General features: G+C 40.7%; 1 protein-coding gene across 8 annotated transcripts in view; it reads right to left on the reverse strand.

The window, feature by feature from the left end:
* Window positions 1–5,595: 5,595 nt before the first annotated feature.
* LOC138761742 (collagen alpha-3(VI) chain-like) overlaps window positions 5,596–13,459 on the reverse strand; it is a 380,600-nt gene continuing 372,736 nt past the window's right edge. For all 8 annotated transcript variants that reach the window (XM_069934408.1, XM_069934409.1, XM_069934410.1 and 5 more), the window contains 2 exons: window positions 13,182–13,352; window positions 5,596–6,573 (listed from right to left, as the gene is read on the reverse strand). In XM_069934408.1, the coding sequence (XP_069790509.1) occupies window positions 6,533–6,573; window positions 13,182–13,352 (212 nt within the window). In that variant the 3' untranslated portion in view covers window positions 5,596–6,532. The remainder of the gene's footprint in view (window positions 6,574–13,181; window positions 13,353–13,459) is intronic.

Below are 13,459 nucleotides of genomic sequence, written 5' to 3' on the forward strand. Positions count from 1 at the left end.
ATTGCCTTGCTTGAGCTCTTTCCTGGAATCTTTACATTCCTCCAGGGCCCTGACTGATTGTAGCTTCCCGAATCTTACATATGTTTCCATTTTCTCCTGGACCAAGTTCATTAAATCTCTTATCATCTGTTGTCTTACCTTGCCATCCCTGTCCTTCCTTCACACTGGAACATGCTGGTCCTGGGCAATAATTAGTTGGTCCTCAAGTACCTCTCTCATGTCAGCTGTGGTGTGTTCAATAATAGCTGTTCCCAGTTTACTCCCCCTAGCTCCATGTCAGGACTTGCCTAACCTCAACAGTATTTTTCCACAGGCCCAAGTGTACAGCATCCTTAGTAAAAACACAGAAATGCTGGAGGAACTTAGCAGGTCATGCAGTGTCTAGCGGAGGTAAAGATAAATAACCGATGTTTGGGGCCTGAGCCCTTCTTCAAGGTACAAATAAAAAGAAGGCTGATGTCTGAATTAAAAGGCTGGGGAGAAGAGAAGAATGGGGAGGGGAGAGGAGTGTAGAACAACAGATGAAAAGTGTTTTATTGAATATGATATATGAGGACAGGAGAGAGGAAAGGTGAAAATTTATAGGGGGGTTATTTTTATCTCTGTCAAAAGAGACAAGGGGAAAAGGGGAAGAGAGAGAGAGAGCTAGAGGAAAGGAGACATAGGAAAGAAGGGGGAGGGGGCTAAGAGAAACTGGATGTTGATGTTAATTCCTTCCAGTTGGAAGGTGCCCAGAGGACGATGAGGTGTTGTTCCTCCATTTTGCGGGTGCTCTCAGCTTGGCATGGCATGAGTCCATGGACAGAGATGTCATCAAAGGAATAGGGTGAGGAATTGAAATGGGTGGCCACTGGGACATCCATGCTTTTGCAGTTGGCAGAGCCGAGATAGTCAATGAAACAATCTTGCAGTCTTTACTACTGATCTCTACCCACACTCCTTCAGTAGTGTGATGTTTCTTTTATTGTAATAAAAAAAGCAGGTTCTTTTCTTAGCTTTAGAACTCACAATCTCATGGAGGCATCCGTTTTGAAACTACTCCCAGCTGCAACAACTAGTCCCCAACTCCCTCTAGTGGTCAGGATTATCACTAGCACTTTATCATTACATCCCCTTTCCTTGAGATGTTTAATCTAACAATATGACAGACAAACACAGCATTCATTTCAATTTAAATTTCAAAACAAACATTAGCAGGTACAAACGTTTTAAGTGTGCAGTTCTTTTTCTTTTAGAGATCCAGTCTGTTAGGTCCTTTGATAACACACCTGAATCTTCATAACACAGGTGCTTGTGTCCACTCTGCTAGTCCACTACTGTCTAGCACTGGTAGTGTTTCCTCTGTTGCTGTGCAGGCTGGATCTTCTACATCTGTTCCTGCAGTGTCTCTTGCATTTTCAGCAGGCTCCTTCAATTCCTTCTCAGTGTTTGACCATCCTCTATTCTGTAGGATCCTCCAGAGCAGTGGCCTTTTTGTCCCAAGTGTTGGAATCTCTGAGTCTCACTGTGTCATGTTGTGCACATGGCCTTAAGCTTCTTGCTGACTTGTCATAGTTCGCCTTTTGTCTCCATTGCAGGTGCTTTTATTTCTATTTGACATCTTCGACGTCTCGGTTCTTGTTTGGGTCTGCAGAATGGGGAAATATGGTGCATAGTCTACCTCCCATCAGAAATTCAGCAGGTGAGAAGCCATGTTCAAGTGGTGAAGCTCTGTAAGTCAATAGAACTAGATAAAGATCTGAGCCACTGTCTTTCTTAAGCACTAGTTTAACTGTGTGAACTCCTTTCTCTGCTTTACCATTTGACTGTGGATGCAGAGGACTTGAAGTCACATGTTGGAAATCATAATCTTCTACAAAGTTCTGGAATTCTCTATAGTTCATTGTCACTGTAAACAAATTGAGGGATTCCATTTCTTGCAAAGATTAATTTCATATATTTGATCAAACAAGCAGTAGACATGTTAGGAAGCAGCACAATCTTCAGATAATTCGATAGATAATCAATAACCACCAAGTAATTATTTCCATCCATGTGGAACAGATCAGTCCCAGCTTTTTGCCATGGTTCAACTGGTAAGTCAGTTATTATCATGGGTTCCTTTGTTTGCTTTATGTGATGTTTCAAACAGATCTCACAGCTTGAAATCATCCTGTCAATATCAGCATTTATCCCTGGCCAATAAGCAGCAGTTCGGGCCCTCCTCTTGCATTTTTCGATTCCAAGGTGCCCCTCATGCACCCTTTTCAACATCTCTTGTTGCAGTGATTGAGGAATGATAATTCTACTCTGTCTGCTAGAAGCCCATTGAAAACACTCGGCTCAGCTCTGATGTAGTATGGCTGACATTCACCTTTAGGCCATTGTTCATTCAGATTCTTAATGACTTGCTATAGAACTGTTTCCTTTTCTGATTCAGCTGTGATCTGCTTAGATTTCATGAAGAGTTTCAGTGATCAGATTCACATGGAGATTTACATCTGTCTCTGTGGAACTCTCATTGTGTGCTTCACCCTGTGTCATTGCCCTAGATAATGCATCAGCTAACACAATAAGTTTCCCCTGAGTGTCCACCAATTCAAAGTCATAACGTTGCAGCTTCATCATCAGCCTTTGGATTTGTGGCAACACTTAATTGAAAATTTTCTTAATTATTGCTATTAATGGCTTGAGGTCTGTCTGTGCCATGAGTGTTGGTAGACCATACACATGGCTGTAGAATTTCTTGATTCAATAGGCCAGGCCTAGACTCTTTCTTGATCTGTTCATATCTACATTCAGCTATTGTCATTGTCATTGATGCGTATGCAACTGGGCCTCCAATCTTCTCCCACAGCCTGAAGTAATATGGCACCTATTCCATCTTTTGAAGCATCCATAGATATTTTCATCCTTCTGGATGCATAAAAGAACATCAAAAGTATTGGTTCTGTAGTTAGAAATGTCTTCAGTTGTCCCCATTCTTCCTCGTGGTTGGCTGCCCACTTGAATTCAGATTTATCCTCTAACAACTTCCTCAGGTACATTGTTTTGGAAGACATGTTTGGTATGAATTGACCAATGAAATTGATAATTCCCAGCTACCTTTTTATCAACATCACAGTATTTAAACAAATTTGGGAACCGTACATGGAACACAACAGAAAAGTCCTACCGCGGACCTCCACCACCTAAAATGACAGAATGAGAAGAAGATGAAATGAACTGATCCAGTGTGTAAAAGTAGATGACACAATTTTCTTGTTTATTTTCATTGTGTGATGACATTGTTTAATGGGTTTAATGTATTGTATATGTTGAACATTTAGTGGGTGGGGAGGGGGGTGGGAAGGAGGGAGGGAAGGGAGGGGGGAAAAAGGGAAGAAAATGACACTGTGTATATTCAAGAGGGAAATGTTTATGTGTATTTTGGTCAATATGGTTCATAGTGCGAAAAAAAAAAAAAAACCTTTTTATCAGTGGGTCTGGGCATCTCTAGAATTACTTTCACCATGCTCTTGTCTGGCTCCGTACCTGCCTCTGTTTATCTCCCAGAAAGATGATTTCCTTCACATCAAACTCACATTTTTCTCTGTTTAACTTTAATCCATACTTCTGGATGTGTTGGGGCACTTTGATAAGCCTCTCATTGTGTTGTTCTTGTGTGGATCCCCATAGGATCATGTCATCCTTATAAACACATACCCCATTTATCCCTTCTATGATGTGCTCTATTGTCCTGTGGAACACTTCCAGAGCTGAGGAAATTCCAAAAGGCATCCTCAGACAAGAGTATCAGCCAAATGGTGTATTAAATTTACAATATTTTGTGCTATCTTCATGCAGTTGTATTTGCCAGAAGCCCTGGGATGCCCCCAATTTAGTGAAAAGCTTTGCGATGGCCATCTTGCTTGTAATTTCATCCATGGATGGAATCTGATAATGTTCCCTCTTTATATTGGCATTCAGGTTTTCTGGGTCCTTGCACACTCATAGGTAACTGTTGAATTCTCTGGGCCCCTCCTCTTTCTTTATTATCCTTAGTGCCATCATTCAGTCAAGTTCCTGCTTGAGATTTTCTTTTAGTGGTGTTGGAACCTGCCTTGAGGCATGCACTACTGGCTGTTCATCCTCCTTTAACTGTATTTTATAGTGAATGGAAGAATTCTAACCCCCTTGAATACATCTGGAATCAATCCAGTTATTTCCTCTATACAGTTCCATGCATTATCACTGTTAATGTGAGACACCCTCTAGATTAGGCTTAAGTTTTCACATGCTTTGTCACCAAGCAGTGATTCATGCCCATCTAGGACAATTGTGAACCTGAGGTGGTGCTGTTTATCTTTAACTTTCACCTTGAGTTTACATGTACCTTTCAGATCGATGCGCTGTCCATTGTATGCTTTTAGCAGTACAGGATTTGCATGGATGTATGGCTTTATCTTCATTGCCCTGATGTCTCACTCACAGATCAAATTGACCTTTGTCCTGTGTCCAGCTTGAAAGGAATATTTGTTCCATTTGTACATAATAACACAGTTCACTTATCCTGCTCCACTCTGTTTACATTTGGCTGTTCAATGTCTGTGGTTTATAGTCTTTCTGCACTACCATGCCAATGAAGAATGCATCACTGAGAGCAGTTTTTTCAATAGTGTGTACAATGTGTGCATGCTTTCACTTCTGCTTCGTTTCCCTTTGGAAAAACTTTGCTTTGCGTAATGATTCTACCCTTTGCACTTATTACAGATTTTTCCATAGGCTGGGCATTGTTTTGGTGCATGTTGAGTGCCACATTGTTTACATTTGAATGTCTTGCCACCTTTTTGTTGTTTCCCAAATCTCATTTTTTATTTTTGTGTGAGTCCAGACACTATGGCTAGGACTATGCCTTCATTTTCACTGACATTTGCCCTGTCACCAAATATTTTCGCCTGCTGCAGAGCTAATTCACTGGCGTGACATATATTCATGCAGAGCTAATTCACTGGTGTGACATATATTCAAGCTCCAGCTAAGGAAAGCTCTGTCTCACTTTCTTATCAATAATCCCAAACACAATTTGATCACGGATCATTGAATCTTGCAGCAATCTGAAATCGCATGTTCTTGCTTTTAATTTCGTTCATTAATAAAGTATCAAAACTCTTTCCCTGCAGTAGCGTGCGTGAGTGAGACATGTACGCCTCAAACGTTTCATTTTTCTTTGGTGAACAGTGTTCATCAAGCATCTTGACAACCTTGTCAAACTTACCCTGATCAGCTGTCTCGGCAAAAACAAATGTGTTGAAAGCCTCTAGTGCAGTGGTTCTCAACCTTTATCTTTCCACTCACATCCCTATGCCATCGGTGCTCTGTGATTAGTAACGGATTGCTTAAGGTGGTATGTGAGTGGGAATGGAAGGTTGAGAACCACTGCTCTAGACCTGATTGTAACTGAAATATTTTGCTTGAGAAAAATTGCCATTGGCCCATTTCTTTTGGAGTTATGAAACTGTGCACATAACGAGACAATTAAGTACGATTAAAAGAGTGGTTTTCAAACTTTTTCTTTCCACCCAGATCCCACATCACTTAGGTTGGCAGAAAATAAGTGAAAAACATCTCAATGTGAATATTTCAAATTTCAGACATTTTTTTATTAGAAAGTCTCTCATACATTTCTTCATTAAAGTCATACAATATAACGATCATAAAAATAAAACATTGAAAACGATCCATACATTAAAGCCTGGAATTGAAACTTTGGTTAAAAATGTAATCCCTGTTGAATTTTTCAAACAATTCTTTAGTTGTCTTTTTATGGTTCCAAATAGCTCAGACGAGCAGTGAAGTGGACATCTGTACATAATTTAAAACAATTCCAAATTTTCAAGAATTTTCCAAAGTACAAAAAAATATATATAGTTCCCTCAAGGAAAGCAATAGAGAGAGAGAAACTTTTAACAAAATAATGACTCTCTAAAAATCTTATAGAAACTTTCCTTTTTAAAAAAGTAAAGATCACTTTTGCAATTCTGTGGCCATGTGATGAATCTGTACAGATCTTCTCGATATGTATCAGTTCTGTTGATGTCAGTGATAAAGTAAGTCCCTTCCATTTAAAAAAAAATGACCAAAGCATATACATACAATGTAAGCAATATGTAATATTTTTTCTCCAAAGTGATTTGTATAAGATTTTGTTCTGTGCATTTTTTAAATTATTCCTGTGTTAATCACTGACATTTTGTTTAACAAAAATGTGTGACATGAAGGTGAGAAAAGTTTGTGTTAAGTTTGAAAATGCAAAACAGACAAGAGAATTAAGCTGAATAAATGTCTATGTATGAAACAGCAGACAGATTACTTCCACACAAGTTTAACACCCAGTCATAACTTTAGCACCATTGTAATATGTAGGTTTTAAAAGACCAAACTCTTGAACATTCGATTATTGAAAGCCATTACAAGTACAGTGCAAGGTGAACCCTTAGCATATTGGGATTGATGGCAGGCTGCAGATATTGCTCCTATCAGAGGTATGAAAACAATGGCTCCACAACTTCATTTACGTCCCCACTGTGGTTATCATTCTGGTTTGAACCCGTCCTGAAAACAAATGAATGTGCAAGTAAGAGTGGTGCATCAATTGGGGTAGCACCTAATCATATACAATCACAGCAAAGAAACAGGTATTGAATGAAAAGATCCACCAAGGAGGCTGAATGTGCACGTAAACCAGGCTTCCTGAACTGCCCCACCACGTGCACCTCAGCCAAACTGCACTGGTTACTTGATCAACAACCATTTAGCTTGGAGCAGATATTATACACCTTACAAAGATTTGTGCTTGATTTTCATGTTCATGGTATTTCTGCAAAACCCTGCTCTTTTACTGACTGCTGCAGAGGTCAAAAACATATGGTTTTAAGAACAGTTGATTTACATCAGTCAATTTCTTCAAGTTCACTTATCACCGAATTGTATAAGTACAATATCACGAAACAGCGTTCTGCGGTCCTCAGTGATAAACACTGTAAGCTCACACACAGACATAACACACATACAAACAATACATAAACACAGTTCTGATTTAAAGAAATATTATTGTTAAATAAATAGTTGAGTCATGGAGGGTTTGTTGAGTAGTTCATCAGTCGTTCAGCAGTCTCACTGCCCATGTTAAGAAGCTGTTTCTCAGCCTGATGGTTCTGGCGCTGATACTCATATATCTCTTTCCCGACAGAAGTAGCTGAAAGATACTATTTACGGGGTGGTATGGGTCTTCATTAATTTTGTGAGGCCTCTTTGAACCAAGATCCCAGTAAATCCCATTATCAGAGGGAAGGAAGACCCCAGTGATCCTCTTTGCCACTCTTATGGTCCTGTAGATTGAACTCCTATCCAATGGTCTACAGCAACTGAACCACACTGTGATGTAGCCAGCCAGGGAGCTCTCAATAGAGCTCCTGTAGAAAGTTGACAGGATGGTGACTGGTGCCCTTGCCCACATCAGTCTTACTATGTGCAGTCACTGTGGTGCCTTCCTGACAAGTGAGATGTTTTGTGTCTAGGCTAGGTCACTTCTTGTGGACTCTATGGAACTTGGTGCTTTGTTAATGTGTAGTGGAGAGTTGTCGACTCTGGTCCTCCTAAGTCCACAATCATCACCTTCATCTTGCCCACGTTGAGATTCATCTTGTAATTCTCACACCATTCCAAGAGATTTTCTACCTCTTTTCTGTAGTGCAACTCATCATTATTGCTGATGAGGCCAACTACTGTCATGTCATCTGCAAATTTGATGACTCTTTTGGAGCTCGATCTGGGGTTGCAGACGTGAGTCAGTAGCCTGAACAGGAGCGGGTTGAGCACACAGCCTTGAGGTGCGCCAGGGCTCAGCGTGATGGTGCTCAACGTTCTGCTGCCAACCCAGACAGACTGTGGCCTTTCCATAGCACAGAACTGAGCCCCTCAGCCCACATGACCATGCCAACCTTTTTGTGCATCTATACTAATCCAATTTGCCTGTGTTAAGTCCGTTTTCTTCCTTCCTTGATCTATTTAATTGCCTGTCTAAATGTCCGTAGGACAAATTGATTGTATCTGACTTTGCCATCTCCTCTGGCAACAAATTCCAGATATTAACCACTCTTTGTGTTTAAAACAAATTAAAAATACCCTTCAAATCCCCTTTGAACTGCTTTCCTCTTGCCTGAAACCAACCGACGGCCTTTTGTTTATGATGCACCTGCTGAAGGAAAAGGATTCTATTTACCCATCTGTAGTTTTTTATAGTTCTATCACATCATCTCCTAGTATCGGTTGCTCCAGGGAAAACAAACCCAGTCAATCCAATCTCTCCCCAAAGCTAAAGTCCTCCAATCTAGGCAACATCCTGGTCCATGTCCTCTGCACTCTCTCCTGCGTAATCACACCCTTTCTCTAAGGTGCACACATTAATCCACCTGCAGCTTCAGCTTCCAACTTTTATAATCCAAGCTTCTCTAAGGTCATAAGATATTGGAACTGAATGAGGCCATTCAGCCCATCAAGTCTGCTCTGCCATTTGAATCATGGCTGATGCATTTTTTCTTTCATCCATTTTCCTGCTTTCTCACTATAACCTTCAACACCCTTCCTAATCAAGAATCTATCATCCTCCACTTTAAATCTACCCAATGACTTGACCTCCACAGGTGTCTGTGGAAATGAATCTCAATTTCATCACCCTCTGGCTGAAGAAATTTCTCCTCATTTCTTTTCTAAAGAGCCATGCCCTCTGGTTATAGACTGTCCTGGATTTTTTTTCCCCCCCCGTCACATCTTTCGGTATATTTTGATGAGATCCTGCGATACTGGCCCTAAGCCATTCAAATGCTCCTCACATATTAATCCTTTCATCCTTAGGATCATTCTCGTAAACCTCATTTGGGGCCCTCTCCAATGCCAGCGTAACTTTCCTTTAACATGGTGCTTACAACTGCTTGCAATACTCTAAATGTGGTCTGAGCAAGACCTATAAAGCTTTGATCTATGAAGCCTTGCAAGTTACATGACACCTTCCCCACTCTGTGTGATTTCTTTCAGAGAGTTATGAACTTGAACGGCAAGATCTGTTTGGTCACTAACATTCCTTGATCTCCCAATATTTATGCATATGGGCTACCACTAGTTAGTTTCCCAAAATTATTTTTGGGATTAAATTCCATCTGCCAATGTCTCATTTAACCTTCCATCTTGTTTGTATCTGCTGTGCTCATACACAACCCTCCTTATCATCTAACACACCACCAACAACTCTATTGCAATTCAGGCACTTACTAATCATTCCTCTGACATTTACAAGCAACAAGGGTCCCAGGACCAACTCTCACAGTGCAATATAGGTCAGAGACTTTCAATCAGAAATGCACCCCTCTACCACTGCCCCTGCCTCCTTTCTGCAAATTTTGGACCCAATTTGTCAGCACACTTGGGTTCCATGTGCCTTAATCTCCTGGACCAGCCTAGCATTATTAAAGTCCATTGAAGAGAACAACTTTCAAACTGGTTTCATCACCCTCAACTATCCTCAAAAAAACATAATCTAAATTAGGGAGTCAGGATTTCCTTGAACACCCACCATTCTGACCATCAGTCTGTTCCTTTCCAAATATGCATACTTCCTATCCCTTATAATTTCCCTGCCACTGACTTGCCTACTGCTGTCATTCCCTGGCATCTCACCTGTGGCCTACAAAGATGCAGGAATCCCTTTTAGGATCCCAGCAACCTCATTCCTTGGTTCCCATATAAACAAAGGATCAATTTCATCTGGCCCTTCCATTTAGCAACTCTGTGGTGTTATGACATCCAACACACCTCCTGTACTGATCTACAGATTATCCAGATATCCTTCCTGAACTGGCCATTTCCACAGTTTCTTTGGTAAATACTAACAAGAGTATTTATTTAGGACCTGTTCACATCATATAACTCCACACATATATGACTCCTTTAATCCCTCAGGGTATCCATTCTTTCCCTAGTTACCCTTCTGCTCCTGATACAGAATGTCCTTGGTTTTCCTTTTCCATCCACCACACAGTGTCTTTGACGAACTACCAGCAAGGAGGAGGTACATGAGCATCAAAATCAGGGCTGCCAGGCTGGGGAACGGCTCCTTCCTGCAGACTGTGCGATTGATGAACAGTATGCTGAAACTGAGTAAATAATTCCAAAATATTTACATATATATTTATTCTAAATTATGTATTGTATGTTGTGTGTATATGTGAGTGCACCGTGGTTCGGAGAAGTGCAGTTTTGTTTGGTTGTATGTGTACAGATAGATGGTAATTAGCTTGAACATTTTGCCCTCCTAATTTCTTTCTGAAGTTCTCCCCTACACACACTATATTCCTCATGATCCTCTTCTCGATGCAGTGGCCAAGACCTGCCATGTTGCCTTTTCTTTTCCATATCAAACATTTGATATACTTTGTAATCCAACATTTCCTAATCTTGTTACCATGGTCTTTTGCCCACAATGGAACCTTCTGGTCCTGAACACTTTTAAAACATTCCCACTCGTCAGCTGTTCTTTTTATCTGACCACACACCCCCTCCCCCAAGCCTACTTTACCAGGCCATCCCTCACAGAATTGAATCAGTCTCCCTCAGATTTAGGAGGTTGCCTTGAGGACTAAAATGTCCCTTCTATGAAACTGGACAGGTGATGGAACTGTCCGTGGGAACCATTTTGTCAATGGTGATCATAATTCTCTAAGGTGAATCCCATGGACAGTTCTATCACCTGACCAGTTTCAATACTTAAGATAAGGCCAAGTACTGTCACATGGGTAAACCTCCCTCTAAGAATATTGGTACCAACATTTCTTGATTTGCAAATTTTTCAACCTTTTGTCCTAAACATAGCATGATTAATTATTCTCACCACCAAAGTTGCTGCTGTCCTGTTCAGTTATTTACTTGCTCGGGAATCCCATTTCCATCTATCTTTTACCTGCTCCTGTACTTGCCTTTCCATCAACCCTCTCCCCTCCCCCCTCTGCCTTTCTTCCCCTGTCTCTCCACCTCTCCCACCTTCATTTGTTCAGTATCCTATAACCACTTGGCTCCTCCATAGTCCTTCCCCCAAACCTTGTCTTTAGGGTTAACATCTTCTTACCTATTCTAGTCTAAGAGAGACCCAAATTATCGACCAACATTTCTCTCTATGGATGTGGCCTGCCCTGTTGAGTTCTCCCCAACGTCTTATTGCATGCCCATTATTTTATTGAGAAATCTTCATATGGAACGGACACTAGTTCTTTTTCTACAAGCAATTAGGTTTAGACCTAAAGTAAAGCATCCACGTCAGTCTTCAGTATACTAAGCGGCTGCAACTGGTAACATTTATTTAGCTGTGTCCGATAGAACGGACATTTCTGAAAATATAGAAGGATGCATAATCTGAAGTTTGGTTTGTAAATCAGTAGCAGTGGAAAATTCTATGATTTCACTGAAATTGTCAGTGATCCAAACAGATCCGCCACCTCATGTCAATAACAGTAGTGGAGAGAGTAGAGAGCACTAAGTTCTTTGGAATTCAATAAACTAGTGACCTATCGTGGGCACACAACATTTCCTCACTTTTCAGGAAGGCGCAACAGTGACTGCACTTCCTGAGAAGACTGAAGCAGGCAAGGCTACCAACCACCATCAAGTCAATCTTCTACAGGAGCTCTGTTGAGATCATCCTGGCCAGGGGCATGTCAGTGGGGTACAGTTGCTGAGATAATTGGATTAGAGGTCAATCCACAGGACCTTAAGGATAACAGATAGGATCACTGGAGTCTCCTCCACCACCACCACCCCTCCATATCAATGAGATCTACTGGGATCATTATCTGAAGAGTGCATGCAAAATCGTTGAGGACCTCTACTATCACGCACATAGCATCTTTCAACCACTTCAGTCAGAAAAGAGATACAGGAGTATCAGAGCCAGTATCACCAGGCTGAGAAACAGCTCCTTCCCACAGGGCAGTGAGAATGGTGAATAACCAAAGGAGACGAACTAACCACCCGAAACTCCAATTTTCACTAAATAAAATGTATTTATTTATTTTTATATAGGTAGACTTGTCCTGTATATGTATCGTTAGTCTGTATGTGAGTTATGTCTGGCTGCGCCTCCTGCATGTTTTTTCACCGAGGACCGGAGAAAATTGCTTCTTCAGGTTGGATGATAATAAAATGTGAACTTGAATATTTGCTCATTCCTGTATGTTTCCCTCTGCTAATAAAGCCCTAGTAAAAACTGAGCAGTGTAACTTTAAGCTTAACTTCTCATGAACAAACAAGTGAAGAAAGTTTTTGCAATGTATTTATCAAACAAAATTAATTTTCTTTACTTTTGTATTAACATGTGAGTAAGATGTTTCGTGGGGAAACCAGTCCATTAGCAAAAGAACTGAAACCTCTTGTTTATTGAGAAAGGAGATGGAGAAAACAAAACATTTATTTCCATGCATTGGAAAGGATTTGTGTGGCTGAATTTTTAATTCAAATTAACCCATGCTGATTTTTGCAGTTTGAGTAAATGTAAAGCTCAACTTTGGCAATAATGTATTTTCAGCATGGCTATTACAATGCCACTCATTTATGGAGAAAGACTAATGTCTCATTTTTACTTAAGAGATACAGCATATGGACCTTCTGGTCCATAATCCAGCATAATCCCCTGCATCCAATTAACCTACTAACCCCATACATCTTTGGAATGTGGGAGGAAACCCAAGCACCCAAAGGAAACCCATGCAGTCATGGGGAGAACATAAAACAAACTCCTTACAATCAACACCAGATTCAAACCCGGGTCATTGGCATTGCAATTGAATGTGTTAACTGCTATGCTAACCATGACATCTCTAATTGTTTTGTTTGAGAGCAGAATGTTGAACCTCAAAGTTTCATAATTCTACCGACTTTACCAATGGATACTGCATTGCGAGTCCCCCACCCCCCCCCCCCACAAAAGAACACAGTAAGATATGGTCTTTTTGACCAATCGCCCATTTTATCCTTTCCTGTGCATTTCAAGATTTCCCCTCCCACCAAATGCCATCCAAGGCCTATGTGGATTTCTTCCCATTGCAGTTGAAACAGTAAAAGACTCTCTAGACAGATGTGTAAGCCTCTTCCTACGCTGTCACTTCAGTGTGATTTACCTTGGACACAAATCTTGGAGCATTCATCCTGTGTATTGAATCGGTTTTCATTCCCATTACATCCACCGTACCAGAACCGTGCGCACTTTTCAGTCTTTGCATCATAGTACCACTTGAGAGAAAAGTTCCGGCAAGTCCCTTCATTCCGTGGTAATTGGCATATGTCTTTTGCTGGAAAAAAAAGTGTGTATGACCAAATGTTAAACATCTTCGACAATATAGTAACATACTCTTTATTCTGATGTGGATCAGCTATGATCTTGCCTGGGAGTTATTCC

The sequence above is a fragment of the Narcine bancroftii genome, chromosome 4 (assembly GCF_036971445.1).
Source record: "Narcine bancroftii isolate sNarBan1 chromosome 4, sNarBan1.hap1, whole genome shotgun sequence".
In the NCBI taxonomy this organism is placed as follows: Eukaryota; Metazoa; Chordata; class Chondrichthyes; order Torpediniformes; family Narcinidae; genus Narcine; species Narcine bancroftii.